We start from the raw sequence: 15,832 nt of genomic DNA, 5'->3' as shown, positions 1-15,832 counted from the left end.
CCAAAGTGCTCTGAAAGAAGTCCTGGCGTCACCTCCTGTTGCCCGAAATCGCCTATGGGACAGTTCCTGCTGCCTCGCACTCCACATCTTGTGTCCCCGCCTGTGTCCCCCAGGCTCCAGATGGTCACTGTGGATCCGGGTCAGGGGAAAGTGCTGCGAAATCTGCTGTGGGTGGAAGAATACACATGTACTAAATGACTTCATAGATTCATAAGGGGCTCGGTGCTCAGTTATGAAATAAAGCTTGCTGAATTCTGGGTTTTGAAACCGGCTGCTAATATTTTAGTGAAAAACGATAACCATGTGGGATTTAGAGAGTCACAGGGCAGGTTACGAACAGACGTTTTGTTTGCCACTTCTCAGCTGCTACTTTGATAAATCACAGGGGAATTTCTCACTGGCTACCTCAGGGGTAAATGCAGCAAACGCAAAGTTTCATATCAGATTTGATGGGCTGTAGTTCCCTCTGAGTCGCATGAATGTGAACCAAGGACAAGCCGTGCCGCTGAATCACCGCTTTTATGGTGAGAGAGCTCCCCGTGGACACCAGGCTGGTGGGGACACCACTGCAGCTCAGGATTTCAGGCACGCAGAGACAGGAGGAATGGAGATATGGGAGCCAGGATCCTCTGGGCTTGATCCCCTGCCTGCAGTGTAGGATACAGGCTTATGGCTGCTTCCAGGGTACCTACAGCTACATATAACACATTCACTGACACATACATTTAAACAGAGCAAGAACTGAGGTCTTACTTGCTTTCTGGCACAGAAAGCATGAGTGTTTTGGGGTGACTGTCATGGTGTCCTTGGGCCAGAATAGCTGCACCACGCTATGCCCCTAGCCTGTCTGGTGCCATCGACAATGGTGAGCTCACCCATGGAGCCTGACAGCTCAGGCTCTGCATCTCAAAACTAATTCATCTGTGCTTCTGCTGACACCTTCTGATTATGCTGCTATCCCAGTAAAATAAAGGATGTGCTGCAATCAGTTTCCCACCCCCTACTCCATTGCAGATACGAGACAAAAGATATATTGCTAATTAAAATGTTCTTATCTGCTGGAAAGCAGTTTGTAGGATTGATTTCAATAAAACTGATGATGCAGCCTACTCAGATCACTGGGAAATGACCTCCTTATTATAAAGCCCCAGAATAACATAGCGAAGCAATCTTGATTTCCTGAAATCTGTCAAAGGAAGAACTTTGCAGTTAGCTACAGCTTATAATATGGATACTCCTGAAATGTCCTCTGCTTAACGAACAGCTGATATTGGCTAACCTCGTGGAAATAAGAGAGAATTAGTACCAGCTGCAAAATGCATTCATTGGATAGTGAAACTGGCAGTTGGTATTATGCCTGCTATAAATATTTTTAATTAAAAATTGTTTTCTGTCTCTTCAATTGGTATAATAGCGATGATGCTTACTGAGAGTTACTGAAGATGTAATAGGATTCCCCTTCGTGTATAGCAGAGCTATTTATTCTGCTGTAATTTTGCTATAGTGGGAATCTGCATAATAATGCCTGGATTCTAGTACAAGAGAAAAATAGACTGAGGAAGTATTTTATCTGCACATTTCAGAATAATACACACCGGCACTACTGCGCATTCCTAAAAATCCGCAATGCTCAAAGCCTGGCTGCTCAGGTACACTATTAAAATGATTTTAATCACGTCTTGGAGAAATTCAGGGACCTATTTCCTGACCGCTCTCAGCTGCACACTCTCTGCATATATCTCAGGTCCTGGCACAGTTTCTGTTGTGTGTTGTTTGCTTTCTGACAACTCCCAGACGCTCAAGTCAAGAAAAAAGCCTCATCCTGTCCATCACTGTACGATGCATGATTAGACACATCCCCTGCTCCAAAGACCTTTTGATTTAAGCCTGTTGCTTTGATTTCATAATGACACTGAGTTCCTTTTCCCATTTGGCTCTATCCCTTTCTTCGTGACAGCAGTTTTATTGCAGCAAGGCTTTCCCCAGACAAAGCTGTCATCCTTTCTGTCTGTTGGTTCTTTCTTCTTACTCTGCGTTCTTCCTTCTGCCCCAGATTATCTTCGCTATGGTTTTCCAGTGAATCCTTTCAGATGATCTGGTGCTTCGTGGCCCTCTCATGTTCCAGCTCCTCGTTCCTCTTTAGGGTTACCATGTGCTCTCCTTTCTGCTCTCTTTCAAAGGGAAGCCCTCACTCTCCTATAGTCAGCTAGCTCTTAGCTGAGCTGAATTTATGATGGTTGCTGTCCCCTTTCCTTACCTCTCCATGCCTAGCCTTGCAAGTGCTAGCTACATCTGAAAACTTTGCTCTTGAATCAGCGATACTCCTCTCATTTCTTGCAAAACCTTCCTCCCGGCTTTCTAGCCTTGAAATATTAGTAGATAACTGGCAGTGTGAGTGCTTGCTCCTTTTTCACCTTTAACCCAACTCGCAGGAAGGTGTGCAGTTATTTCTCCATCCTGTTCTTGTGGCAACGTGCGGACCTGCTACGTGAAAAGAGAGCCCAGAAGATTGACAATTTGTTTATGATTCTGTGATGATAACTAAGTCTCATTCTCTCTTCTGAAATCTGTGTTTTCCTCTCGTACTTCCTGCTTGCCACCTGTGAGGACCTCCCCCTCCTCAGTCTCCCTGCAGAGTTGGCAGCAGCACCGCACCAGCGTGGTTTGCAGTGGGCACTGTTACTTTTATCTGTCAGCACCTTTGCAGATTGCTGCACTCAGCAGCGAAGTCAAGATTAAAGCAGAATCAGAAAAGTAACTTACACCTCTGCTAGAGAGAGAAATGAAGAGGATGTGTTAGCAGGATGGGGCTTTTCTGGAGGTAGCTGGGCACAGGAACTTTCTGCTTGATTATTTTTATTCTGTAAGGCTGTCTCTGAGTATTGGGTCACTTGGTGCCATAACTTTACTCAAATAATGAAGGACTTCTGTATTTATATTTTGAGCTATATTTTAATCACTCAGGGTGTTTCACGTGAAAGAGCTCAGACTAACTCTCACTTGCCCATGTGGCTGTTTCCTGCCCTGCCATAAACAAAAAGAATTAAGAATACCCTAAACTAAGACAGATTTGAGATACAATTCTCCAGTTGTTTGAATCAAAAGGCAGTATTGATTATTTAATTACACAGAAAAGATCCAGATGTTGAGCATTTACTACAGATTAATGACTGTCCCAGAGCAGTTAATGGCTCTTCTCACTGCCATCAACACAAGCTGCTTATTAATCCCTGGAAAATGGCTTGCATAACAATCATAACCTGCTGTTAAAAGTTTATAAATAGATAAAAGTGTCACATGGATTTACGAGTGCTGGGGCTGAATGGGATCTGCACGGCATTTCTGGTGAATGAATGCCATGTGAATGAGCTCATCTGATTGCTTGAATTATCACACAATCCCAAGTTGCTCTTTTGGATTTGAAAATGGCACGTAAGAAAGTGCCAAGTGGCTGGAGTCCTATCTACTGACTGGGAAATAATTACTTTGCTGCACAATAGAGGCACCTTCAGCCTAACAGCAGCGCTCTGCCCATTTTATCATACAGCCTGAAGTGCATTCAGGGGAGGCTGTGTGGCTGTGCTGTTTCATTGTCTGCTTTGCTTCTAACAGGAAAGCAGTGAACGCACATAGACACAAACACAGAGCTGGCCTGGGTTCCCCCACAGCCCAGCGACTGGTTCAGCAGATGTAGGGGTCTTGCTAGGCTGGGATCTGTGTTATTCAGACAAAAGACTTCAAAGGAGCCTTCTGCATCCAGGTCTCCCATCACACAAAGGGAATGTGATACATGTTGCTTACTGTAGGGAAACTGCTTCAGCAGGGCCTTGGACTTGATGATCTCCAGAGGTACGATCCAACCCCTACAGTTCTGTGATTCTGTGGGAGCTGCTTTAAGAAAATCTGTTGTCGTATCATAGTCTGGTATAGCACTGCTGCAGCTCCCTGCAGCAGCCTCCATTTCCCTGTCCCCTGCGCAGTCCCTGGCCCCAGACAGCTGTCCCCACCTCCCAGCCTGCCACTGCCAGACATGTTGGGGCTGGCCATTGCATCTGAGCAGTGTCTGACAAAAGTGATATAAATCTGTCATTGCCTGAGCCCAATTGGGCTGACTGGAGCAGGACAGGGGTCTATGGGAGCACCTGGTCTGTGACAGGAATTAGGGAGGTAGCTTCCTTGTATTCAACTCCTCTGCAAAACTTGAGGTAAAAGGAAAGCTGAGAAGTCACTGCCTCCACCAGAGAACCAGGCAGGATGGGACATGAGAGGCCTTCCTGAGTCACAGCTTCCAACTCTGAAAGCACAACTGCTGGTGTTGTCTCTTAATTTCAGGCTAGATTTTCTTCCCTGTAGTATGATATTCGTTCATCCTCACATTGCATGTGGGCTGATCCCACCTGGAGATAAATTAAGGAGATTAGCTTGTCTGCACCTTAATATTCCTATATGCAAAACAGCTCAGTAGTAACATTCATGGGTCTCGGTCTGGTTTTGAAAGGAGTTGGAGACCCTCTGGATGGAAGTGGGCGTAGTGGGCATAGTGAGGATGGGTTGATGGTTGGACTGGGTGATATTGGTGGTCTTTTCCAACCTTAATGATTCTACAATTCTGTGAGTGGGCATGGTGGGGTTGGGTCTACGGTTAGGCCAGATGGTCTTGCAGGTCTTTTCCAACCTTCATGATTCACTGGTTCTGTGATTCTATGAAGGCAGTGTAGTGAATGCCAAGTGCTCTATCAACCCAGGATCATAAATTCCTGTTTAATGCTCATGGCTGTAGGTGAGCAGGTTGCAGTATCAGAGCCTTTCTGCCATGCACATATGCTCTTTCCAAACAGTTTTGTTGCAATTAATTATGGCATAATTAAAGCAGAACAACAGCGCTAACTAAGGGTGAAATCTTGAAAAATAAATAGCATTTGAGTTGGATTTGTCATTGTTCCAGGTTCCCCAGACACAAATTACACTGTCAGGCTCCTGATTGATGGGAGAGCTGCATACACCAATAGCTGGGGGCTGGCTGCTGCATGGGCTGAGGTTTGGGTGGCAGCGCACCATCACTGTCCTTGTGAGTGACCCCATTGGGGTGCAGAGCGTTCACAGGTGAACTTGATGATTTTAGTGCTTTTCCAACCTGAATTACTCTATTGTTTTATATTTTCAGACAGCGAGCAACAGAGATGCTCTGTTCCCATTTCCTTGGAGACAGACGTCCCTGGAGCGTGCTTGCTATTTGGAGAAGATCCAGGTGCGTCTCACCAGAAACTTCTGGGCCGCGGTCTGTCCGTGCTCGTTGCCAGAGCAGCGCAGGGCGATGTGCTGCTTCTCGGGCACCGAGGTTCGCTGGGGCTGCTCCTTTTGTCGCGGCGGTCAGTGCCACCCAGCGGGTAAATGCAGCAGTGCGGCCCAATGAAAGGTCTTTGGGTGTAAAAACTGAGTTTTGGATATTCTACTTACGTGTAGAGTGGATAATAGAGACAGCTGTTGGAGAGTGTCCAGAGGAGGGTCACGAAGATGATCAAAGAGCTGGAGCACCTCTTATGAAGAAATGCTGTGGGAGTTGGGCTTGTTCAGCCTGAAGAAAAAGCTCCGGGGAGACCTCACTGCAGACGTCCAGTACTTGAAGGGAGCTTAAAAGCTGAAGGGGGACCGAATTTTTACAGTTTGATAGTGATGGGAAAAGGAGAATTGCTTTAAACTTAAAGAGGGGAAATTTAAGGTGGATATAACTAAGAATGTTTTTACTCAGCAGGCAATGAGGCACTGGCACAAGCTGCCCAGAGCAGCTGTGGGTGCCTCATCCCTATTGGTGTTAAAGGCCAGATTGGGTGGGGCCCTGGACAGACTGAGCTGGTGGGTGGCAGCCCTCCCCATAGGGGAGGGGTTGGAATTGGATGATCTTTAAGGTCACTTCCAACTTATGGCATTCTATGATTCTCTGATTATGACCATAATTAAACACTTCACAGTGAGGGCTTTTATGAGCAGGTCTGATGTACATTTGCAGGGACGCTGTGCTGCCTCAAGGACTCCTGTGCCAACGTCTCTTCCAGCTTCTCAGGGTGCCCATGAAGGCAGCAAAAGATGCACAAGCTTGCTTTCATTCTGAAGAAAATGCTGAGGTACAAGTGTGGGATGGGGAGCGGAGAAGAGGCAGAGCATCACCCAGGAGGCATTAAGCTATGTCATTCAACCAAATAATTAGGTCTCATCAGGAACACGTGTTCTCTTTAGCTGCAAGTACTAAAGTACTTCAAGCATTTACCCGAGTGCTTTCGTTTGATTTTGATGATGCTGGATTTTTTTCCCCTTTGCGCTGCAAAACAGCAGCAGCAAATTCAGTGCTGAGGAGTGTGGATGGGAACGATGTCTGATGTGAAGGAGGAAAGAAGGTGCCTGCTGCATGCCCCTCAGCCAAGCCCATCTCCAGGGCCCCGCAGCTGCTGCCTGAGTGGAGATACAGCACCCAACCGGCACCCGACGCAGCTGCCCAGTGCACTGTGGTGCCCGGGAGCTCTCAGGAAAGGTTGGACAGGCAGGAGGAGCACTCCTCCCAGCGTACGCAGGGAAGCCGCTTCCAGAGGCCTAGCAGCGCTCGCTAGGCTGCCTCAGGGGCTCGCAGACCCTCGAGAGAGCACCTCGGCCTTGGTCCTGCCCCGGGACCTGCAGGACTATAACTCCCGCTACGCCGCGCGGGACTTCAGCTCCCGGCATGCCGCGCGGCCGCGGTCCCACTTCCGGCGCCGGGCGGAAGTTGTCTGCGCGCAGTGAGCATGGCGGCTCCTGAGGCGGTGGAGGGGAATGTGCGGCGTCCCGGCAAGAAGAAAGCGGTCAAAGGTGGGTGTGGGGCTCTGCGGGAGCTGTCAGTGGGCTGTGGGGCCTCTTGGCGGTGGGGTCTGGGCCTGCTGCCTCGCCGTGCTTTCCCTCTCGCTCGCTGAGGGGCCGAGGGGCCCGGCCGCGGGCTGGAAAGGCAGTAACTTTCGTAAGGAGAAATGCAGAACGCCTCCAACGGAGCATTGAACGCACTGCCTGCTGTGTGCCTGCTTTCAGTTATCACCGCTTCTGTGGTTAGGTGGGGGAGGAGACGGAATAGCCATCGATGACGAAGGAGAAACAAACTTTCGACTTTTAATCTATAGCAGTTGATGAGTCTGAACTGCTCACTGTGCCAGATGGATGGAAGGAGCCAGCGTTTACCAGGGAAGACAATCCCAGAGGGCTGCTGGAAGAGAGCAGTTTTGCAACGTTATTCCCCAAATACAGAGAAGCCTACCTGAAGGAGTGCTGGCCGCTTGTCCAGAAAGCCCTGAGTGAGCATGTATGAGTACTTACTGTTGTGGGTCTGAGCTTTCTTATTTGGGAGGCGTAGGTGTTACTTTTGCATAAAAGCATGCTGCAGTAGCAGGTATTGTCTACAGTCTGCCAACTTTAAAGGAGATGAGGGAGATGTGTTTCAGGCCTTGAGGTGCATAGAGCCTGTCAATCTGTTTTTTTTTTTTCTTCTTCTTTTGTGTATGTGTCTGAATGTCTTTAAGCTGAGAGTCGTTTTCATAATGGATTTGTATGCCGGTGCAGTGTGTAGTTTTATATTTCTTAACTTTGTGCTACCAGAAATGTGATCTTAGATTCTTATTTAGAGGTTGCTTTGCTGTTTATTTTCACATGTTGCAGTATGTGAATGCAACGCTGGATCTAATTGAAGGAAGCATGACAGTCACTACTACTAAGAAGACTTTTGATCCGTATGCAATCATCAGGGCTAGAGATTTAATAAAACTTCTGGCAAGAAGTGTTCCATTTGAACAGGTTTGTAGCCAATAATGTTGTAGTGCTTATAAAGTAGTGTGTTTTCAAAGTATGGGTTTTTCAGGTAGTGGTAGTGAAGCACTGGAACAGGTTGCCCAGAGAGGTGGTGGGTGCCCCATCCCAGGAGATACTGAAAGTCAGGCTGGATGGGGCACTGAGCAACTTGACCTGCAGGTGTCTCTGTTCATTGCAAGGGAGTTGGACTAGATGACCTTTAAAGATCTCTTCAACTCAAATGATTCTATAATTATATGAAAATATATATTTAAAATAAACATATCTGCAAATGAAATCAGTCTTTCAGCTCTTCCGAATAATACTTTTGGATTCAGATGTTAATACCTGCTGCTTGTATCTTCAGGCAGTTCGTATTCTTCAGGATGATGTTGCATGTGACATCATTAAAATAGGTTCTCTAGTGAGGAACAGAGAAAGTTTTGTAAAAAGAAGAGGACGACTTCTTGGACCAAAAGGATCTACTCTGAAGGTATTTCTGATAAGCACGGTTACCATAAAAATCTTAGAAGCAAATTTGTGTCAGACCTTCAGCTGACACTGACTTTATTCGTTTTTGTTGTTCTAGGCCCTGGAACTGTTAACTAACTGTTATATTATGGTGCAAGGCAACACTGTTTCAGCTCTTGGACCTTTCAGTGGGCTAAAAGAGGTAAGGGAAGGCTACTTTTTTGTGAACTCCTATAGCCTTAGCTCCTGAATTTTGTTAGCCGCTGAGATCTTTCTGTCTTAAAAAACAAAGAATACTTTTATTTTCAAGGTAAGGTTTAGCAAAGATATTAAAGGGGTGCCTTCATATATTTCTGAATAATGTGTCTACTTCTGCTTCTTTGGCTTTTATTTTTGTAGCTTACAGTGCAGAATTTCTGTAGTTTCAGTTAAGAGGCTTGAGTGAAAATACTGCATTGTTAATGGCATATAGCACGGATGAACATCTCGTATAGTTTTAGTAACTCTGTAGGGAATAATACATGTCAAAAGCTAAAAAACAACATAATATCCATGGTGGCATGACAGTAGTGGTTATGGGTGATGCTGGACTGTATCAGAAGCATGACAGTATAGCTAATGATATTTTTGCAGCACTGTGCTTTCTAGTTGGCTTTGTGGCTTTTTCAGTCTACACTGCTTTTGGTTTTGTTGTGCAGCTAGGGATTTTGAAGAAACTTAGGGTACTTTGTATTTTAACTGATTAGAATATGAAATACCTGCTGAGTGTTCCGTTCTTTTTCTTTTATGAAATACAGGTTAGGAAAGTTGTTCTGGACACAATGAAGAATATACATCCCATATATAACATTAAGGTTGGTGTGGTCTGATGTGCACCTGTCTTTGCATGTGCATTATGTCTTTGTACAGAGCTTTATGTTATTAATTATATGCTTCAATGTGGTAACCTGTTTATGAGAATTTCTGTTGTGTATTAAAAAAAAAAAAAAAGAAAGAAAGAAAAATAGCCTGCTTTCTGGGGATATGTTGTGATATCATTGACAGTATTTGAGAAAATATCATAAGAAAAGTGTTTTCTTCCCTTAGATTGTTTGCTTGATACCTGCTCATTTAAACTGTCCCCATCCTGAGACATATTCACCTTTCTGTTTCTGTTCACAATTAAATCCCTCAACTGTTAATATACTATAAGAAACTTTGATAAAACTTTTAGTTTGGAGCTCTTAGATACTACTGCAACACTATTGTTTTATTCTTCTTTGTGATGTTCTAAAACTACCATAGACTTTGATGATCAAACGTGAATTATCAAAAGATCCTGAACTGAGGACACAAAACTGGGAAAGATTTTTGCCTAAGTTCAAGCGGAAGAACTTGAAAAAACGCAAGGAGCCAAAGAAGAAGAACATAAAGAAGGAGTACACACCATTCCCACCTCCACAGCCAGAAAGCCAGGTCAGCTGAAGCTTTATTTGGTTATGCAGGAGTATATGATGATTTTTAAGTCCTACTCTTGTTAAGGTGAAGTTAATGGGCCTCTTCTGTCAAGTTTTTGTTTTCTGATACTATATATCTGGCTTATAGTGTATAGAATCATAGAATCGTAGAATCACTAAGGTTGGAAAAGACCCACAGGATCACCCAGTCCAACCATTCACCCATCACCAGTAGTTCTCACTAAACCATGTCACTCAACACAACATCCAAATGTTCCTTGAACAATATAATTGTTTAAAGCTTCTTGATACTTTTGTTGTGCAGATCGATAAAGAATTGGCAAGTGGTGAATACTTCTTGAAAGAAAGCCAGAAGAAACGAAAGCGAGTGGAAGAGATAAAGGTACATTTGTTACAGCCAGTTAAAAAATGCTTGACTTCTGACCTTGATTTTTCTCCCTTTTGCCCTGCTGTATTGGTACTTCATACTTGTTATTGTTAACCTTAGGCAAAGCAAGCTGATGCAGTCAAGAAAAGACAAGAAGAAAGAAATAAAGCTTTTATCCCACCAAAGGAAAAGCCAGTTGTGAAAGCAAAGAAGGGTAACATTTATTTTTTTTCCTGTTCTATACCTTTCTAGTGTTAATTCCTATGCTAAGTGATTATGTGGAGATACAGCCATAGCAAATAAGGAAGTTTATGATACGTACATATTAATACACTGTATATTACAGTTTCTTGTGAACTGAAGAATTTGTTTCTCAAGCAGTGTATGTTCTGCAGCACTGATTTGCATAAAATACCTTTTTTTTGTGATAGCATTAAACTTTCAATAATCTCTATCTCAAGTACTCTGCTCTTCCAGCTGATGCGTGTTTTGAACTGAAATCATTCAGTCTTCCAAAAGTAAATGACGGAAATACTTTGTATGTAGAGAAGAACTGAGTTCCAAAAAGGTCACCTGATGGTGTATAGGAATTAACTATGTGAGGCGGCAGAGTTGGACCTAAGCTCATGACTCTTGACTGAAAAAGAGAATACCACAGATGAATCATAGAGTCACAGAATGGTTTGGGTTGGAAGGGACCTTTAAGATCACCTAGTTCCAGCTCCTTGCTCTAGGCAGGGACACCTCCCTCTAGACCAGGTTGCTCACAGCCCCATCCAGCCTGGCCTTGGATACTTCGAGGGAGAGGGCATCCCCAGCCTCTCTGGACAACCTGTTCCAGTGTCTCACCACACCCACAGTAAAGAATTCCTTTCTTTTGGAATTGTTTCTTGTCCTCTTCCACCCGTTCTCTCAGTCTGTTTCCAGCAGCTGTCATTAATGCATGGCCAGGGAAAGAATATAAGGATGGTACAGGCATGTCTGTGAGCTCATCACCCTAGTTATGTGCATATACACAATGCATATACACAATGCCATGAAGGCTTCTCTCAAAACAAGTACTCAGTAAATGATTTATTCTTTTTCTGTGAGACCAACCAAGCCAATAGACACATGTCCAGCAGACTGTGTATGTATTAATCTTGGTGGAGTACAGCTGTGGTCTGCTAAGTGGGTGATTATAATTTCTAAGTGTGCAATGTAGGGCATCAGCTTTCAAATACAGTTGTGTAGGATTTTTTAATGTAACTATTCCTTGAATTCTGTTGACAGACGTTTGTGTATAATGCTAGTTTAAGTAAAAATGATTGGGATAGTTCATAAAATCGTTAGTGAACATGAAAAGAATGTTAACCAATGCTACAGGATGTAGTTTATCATGGATACATATGAAGTAATCTCACAGGCTGTTAAAAATGAGTAGAGTAAAATTTGTGTCTCTTTGTGCTTGTGTTTTTACTGTGTAGCCTCCACTGAGAAAAAAATTGATATTGAAGCCATCAAGGAAAAAGTAAAGAATGCAAAGAAGAAGAAATTAGGAGCGCTTCCTATGGAAGAGGTCAAGTTAAAAATGGCAGCAGACGAAAAGAAGAAAAAAAAAAAGTAGTAATTCATGGCTCATAATGCTCACTTTTCTCCTACAATAATGAACGCTTTCAGACTTGGAGTAAACCACTTCTTGGCTGTCAGTGTAGTGTGGATGAGAAAATACTAGGTGGAAAGATCGTTGTCTTTTCACAGACCCATTTGAATGAATGGACCGAGAGCAGCTATGCAAAATTGTCAAAGTTGGTGTACAAAAACCTTCTCTCTCCTGTTTTTTGAGAATGGGAGAGCGTATTTGGATAATATGTCTGTCTAAAGGAAGTTTCATATTAGAAACATTTAGGAGTTGGATGCAGAATGTGAAGCGGTAAGGATTGGAGAACTCAGTGGGAGTTAAATGGAATACTTCTATGAAAGACTACCAAATAAGTGTCAAGATGGGCAAGATTTATTACTTCTGTTATGCTTTTACTTCTGTAAAAGCTGTTCTTTTTGTGTGTGTCTTGTCTTGGTGTTAATAAACTATTTTAATACATTGTCGTTAAATCCTTTAATTAGTCATCTACTGCAAAACCTACATCTTGTATTCCTGGAAGCAAGCTCACAGCTTCATGTGAGGATTAGACAACCATAATCTTAATTGAACTCCATTAATAAATTGTCATTTATTAGCATTATCTTGTTAGGCAGAATGTGACACAAAGCTGCAGGGGAAACATAAATGTTGTTACCTTTCTTTAAATGTGTTCTTAATTTATTTCTTACAAGAAATGAGAACTTAGGTTCCTCTAAACTTTATTCATCCCCTTCCCCTTTTTTTGAAGGAAGTATAGAGGTTCTTAGTTTCCTAAAAATGGAAATTATGATGAAATAGAGTACACTAGAAAAGCAGATGTTGATATATCTGAGGTTCAAGAAGTAAATGTAACAGTAAGTAGGTGGTCAGGCCACACCAGTTTCACGACTGTGTTTGAGTGCTTTGCCAGACTTTGGAGTTCTGATCACTTGTACATATGGTGAAGATGATTATGCCAGAACACTGCAGCTCACTTTGCTTAGGTTAGTGGCCTTTTATTTGAAACTGGTCAGTGAAAGCACAGCTGTTTTCTTTGTTATATGTCTAAATAAGAACTTAGAATGTATGATGTTAAAGAACCAGTATGTGCGTGTGCATGGAGAATCATCTAGAATCCCTGCCCCTTACGGTGGGGGACAATATTGGTATGACTTCCAGTTGCCTGGTCTTTTCTTGGAAATGGTTCTGGAAGAGAAAACTCAATACTCTATCATTCATAAATGGCTGTTTAATTACCTATAAAATCATGTAAGAAAGTACTGCTCAACACATACCTCACTGAGAAAATAAGTAAATTACACACCCATCTCAGAAGCTGTAGTAAGCTGATAGGTTTAGGGATACCAGCCCTATGATAAGCTCTTAGACACATTACCTGATACATAGTGGTTGGTGGCATAAAGGGGAGACCTGAGTTCAGTGTCAGGTGGGTCAGACCTCTCGAGGGCTTGGGCTGTCCCCAGAGGCATTGCAATAGTTTGGTTCTCAGTGTGATCCCACAAGTGAGTACTTCAATGGAGTAGTCTGTAGAGCCCGAAGCCAGTAAGGAGGAGCTGAACTGGATCCAGGGGAGGTGCAAGGAGGGAGAGTCCTCCGTTATGTTTTGGACTTCATGAGGCCCCTTTCACTGCAGAGGGTCCCTGCAGCAAAGTTCTGTTTGCTAAAATTAAGTTTAGATCTGGTTCCATGATGTGAAGGGCTGTTTGACTTCATTGGTTGGCCTTTTATTTCAGGAACCTTGTTTGTCTAAAAGCTTCCTGCTAATTAAGTGATTGTTTTCCAGCTGGGTCAACCAACTGTGTGGTTGCCTGAGTTGCAGTGCAGGAAAATGTACTTTCGCTTGGTGGCAGCCTGACCTTAAAATACATGCGTGTACTTCCATGGAGGTGTGCGTTCTGAATTTGGGTTCCCCAGCTGAGGTATCTATGTAGATTTGGTATCAAAACCCCAACCACAGTAGAACTTACTTGATTTCAGGGAGTCTTGTCCTGTTGTCATGAGATGAAGGGTTATGTTTAATCTTTTTCAGTTGTTAAGGCTGCTGGGTTTCAAGGACTGTTGGTTAGACTTCTATTTACTTAAATGGGAAAATCTAGAAAGGCCCTTCGTTCATGTAGGGAAGACAACTGGGCTTGTTTAGCTTGGAGAAGAGAAGGCTCGGGGGAGACCTCATTGTGGCCTTCCAGTGTTTAAAAGGAGTGTATAAGCAGGAGGGTGAATGGCTGTTTACAAGGGTGGACAGTGACAGGACAAGGGGGAATGGTTTTAAACTGAGACAGGGGAGGCTTAGGTTGGATATTAGGAAGAAGTTTTTCACACAGAGGGTGGTGTCACACTGGAACAGGTTGCCCAAGGAGGTTGTGGATGCCCCATCCCTGGAAGCATTCGAGGCCAGGCTGGATGTGGCTCTGGGCAGCCTGGTCTGGTGGTTGGCGACCCTGCACATAGCAGGGGGGTTGGAACTCGATGATCATTGTGGTCCTTTTCAACCCAGGCCACTCTATGATTCTGTGATTCTATGATTTGTTTGCTTTTTAGTGGTAACCATCTGCATTGGGCTCACTGCAGTGCTTTTTGCCCCTGTTTTCAGAGAATGTGGCTGTACAGTTCTAGTGTGAATAACAATAAAGAATAGAAAAATAGGCTTAGGAGGGCAAAGTAGTTCTTTTGGTATTCTCAGAACTAGCTTGAACTTTTGCAAATTATCTCCTTAAACTGTTTTTAGAGTTTACAGACTAGCAAAGAAGTACTCAGTGGCTGTTTTTATATCCGTATTTTGCATTTTTCATATGGAAGTCATGGACGTACGTCATAAAAGAATGTGAACAACTTGAGGGGTTTACTCATCAGGAGTTAAATATCTGGATTTTGGGTGCCCTTAAAAAGCGAGATGCAGTTCTCGCTTAGCTTTGACTCCTTGACTTTCTGGATTTTTTGTTGGAAAGTTGCCATGCTGTAAAATTTGTTGTTGGTTGGTTGTTCTTTTCCCCATGAGCTCCAGTGATTTACAGGTTTTTTAATGAAGCTTTCTCTGTGGAATTCCCTTCGAGCTGCTAAGGTATGTAGTTCAATGGCAGGACTGTGAGTGTTTTGAACTTTAATGTCTCTGTGTTGGTTCTGTTTACTCTCCTGGAAACCAAGTATAGATTAAACTTAGCAGGGGAGCATTCCTGCTGAGCTCATTTTGTTCCCTGGGCACAGCATTGTATGCACTTTTTTCTTTCCTCCATTTCTCCTTGCGTCAGTAGGATGTTTCTGCACATGGGGCAGATGCTGGCATAAGAGCCCTTCTCTGCAAGAGGACACTGCAGACAAAGTACGTCCTGCTGCCAACACGTGCTGGTTATCGTCCTTATGGGATTTCCAGGTGGGACTTTGCAGTACAGGAACTGTGAGGCTTGAGTGGTGCTCCAAAGAGTGTGGCAAAAAGGCAAGTAGGAATGAAAGTGGCTGGCCTTTTCAACAGGTAGACCCGTGGCCTTGAATTTGCTGTGAGGATTTTTTTTCTTTTTTTCTAAACAGAATTGTCTCTTTCTAGGTAGGCCAGCATGGGTGCTGTGACACTGGTGATGGAATGGCAGAAAAGAGGCTTTGGCACAAAGAAAGTGTAAAGATAAGTGAAGGACAAGGAAGAGAATTAGGAATTCTGTCCCCAACCACATTTACATTTGAAAAGTGATTTATTCAGGACATGCTGTGATGCTGAGATGATTCATGTGCTAGCAGCTAACTGCATGGAAGAATAACGTCAGAAACTTTGGGTTGCAGTTGCAGGACTTCCACGTGAGATTGACTCCAGCAGTGGCATCAGAGCAGGAGTTCTGCAGCAACGCTGACAGAAGTGAGCAAAGACAGCACCACAGGAAGGAAGCAGCTGGGGGACACCCCGGCTTCCTGTATAGAAGCACCTGCATAGAGGCACCGCCTCATGGAGACCAGAGCTCGGCAGCCACTGAGCCCAGGGCATAACTTTGGGCACAGCATGATTTTATTCAGAGCTGTGTTTCCCAGCATCATGTTTCTCAGCATTGTGCAGGCTGGAGCTGAATGTATTTGTTCTGGGTTTGTGCACCAGTGGACCTTCAGATCAGGTTGCAGATACATGATAACCGTGCA

The 15,832-nt window shown here is 43.9% G+C and overlaps 1 protein-coding gene across 3 annotated transcripts; it reads left to right on the top strand.

The window, feature by feature from the left end:
- The first annotated feature begins 6,745 nt into the window (after nt 1–6,745).
- Nucleotides 6,746–12,186, top strand: KRR1 (KRR1, small subunit processome component homolog). 3 transcript variants are annotated; one of them, XM_015281824.4, is made up of 10 exons: nt 6,746–6,837; nt 7,143–7,318; nt 7,672–7,806; nt 8,168–8,293; nt 8,390–8,473; nt 9,069–9,125; nt 9,556–9,726; nt 10,033–10,110; nt 10,216–10,309; nt 11,562–12,186. In XM_015281824.4, exons 1-10 carry the CDS (start codon nt 6,774–6,776, stop codon nt 11,699–11,701), a joined length of 1,125 nt encoding a protein of 374 aa, XP_015137310.2. In that variant the 5' UTR covers nt 6,746–6,773; the 3' UTR covers nt 11,702–12,186.
- Nucleotides 12,187–15,832: the final 3,646 nt, after the last annotated feature.

The sequence above is a fragment of the Gallus gallus genome, chromosome 1 (assembly GCF_016699485.2).
Source record: "Gallus gallus isolate bGalGal1 chromosome 1, bGalGal1.mat.broiler.GRCg7b, whole genome shotgun sequence".
Classification (NCBI taxonomy): domain Eukaryota; kingdom Metazoa; phylum Chordata; class Aves; order Galliformes; family Phasianidae; genus Gallus; species Gallus gallus.
Note: the sequence above shows the minus strand (reverse complement) of the source record. Positions and strands in the feature narration are given on the sequence as shown.

Bases quoted from the DNA above. Each gene is read 5' to 3' on its own strand.
- KRR1 (XM_046938311.1), top strand. From the start codon at position 6,774: ATGGCGGCTCCTGAGGCGGTGGAGGGGAATGTGCGGCGTCCCGGCAAG. The intron at 6,838-7,139 runs GTGGGTGTGGGG...TTTAATCTATAG, and splicing joins CAAGAAGAAAGCGGTCAAAG to CAGTTGATGAGTCTGAACTG. The intron at 8,294-8,389 runs GTATTTCTGATA...TTGTTGTTCTAG, and splicing joins CAAAAGGATCTACTCTGAAG to GCCCTGGAACTGTTAACTAA.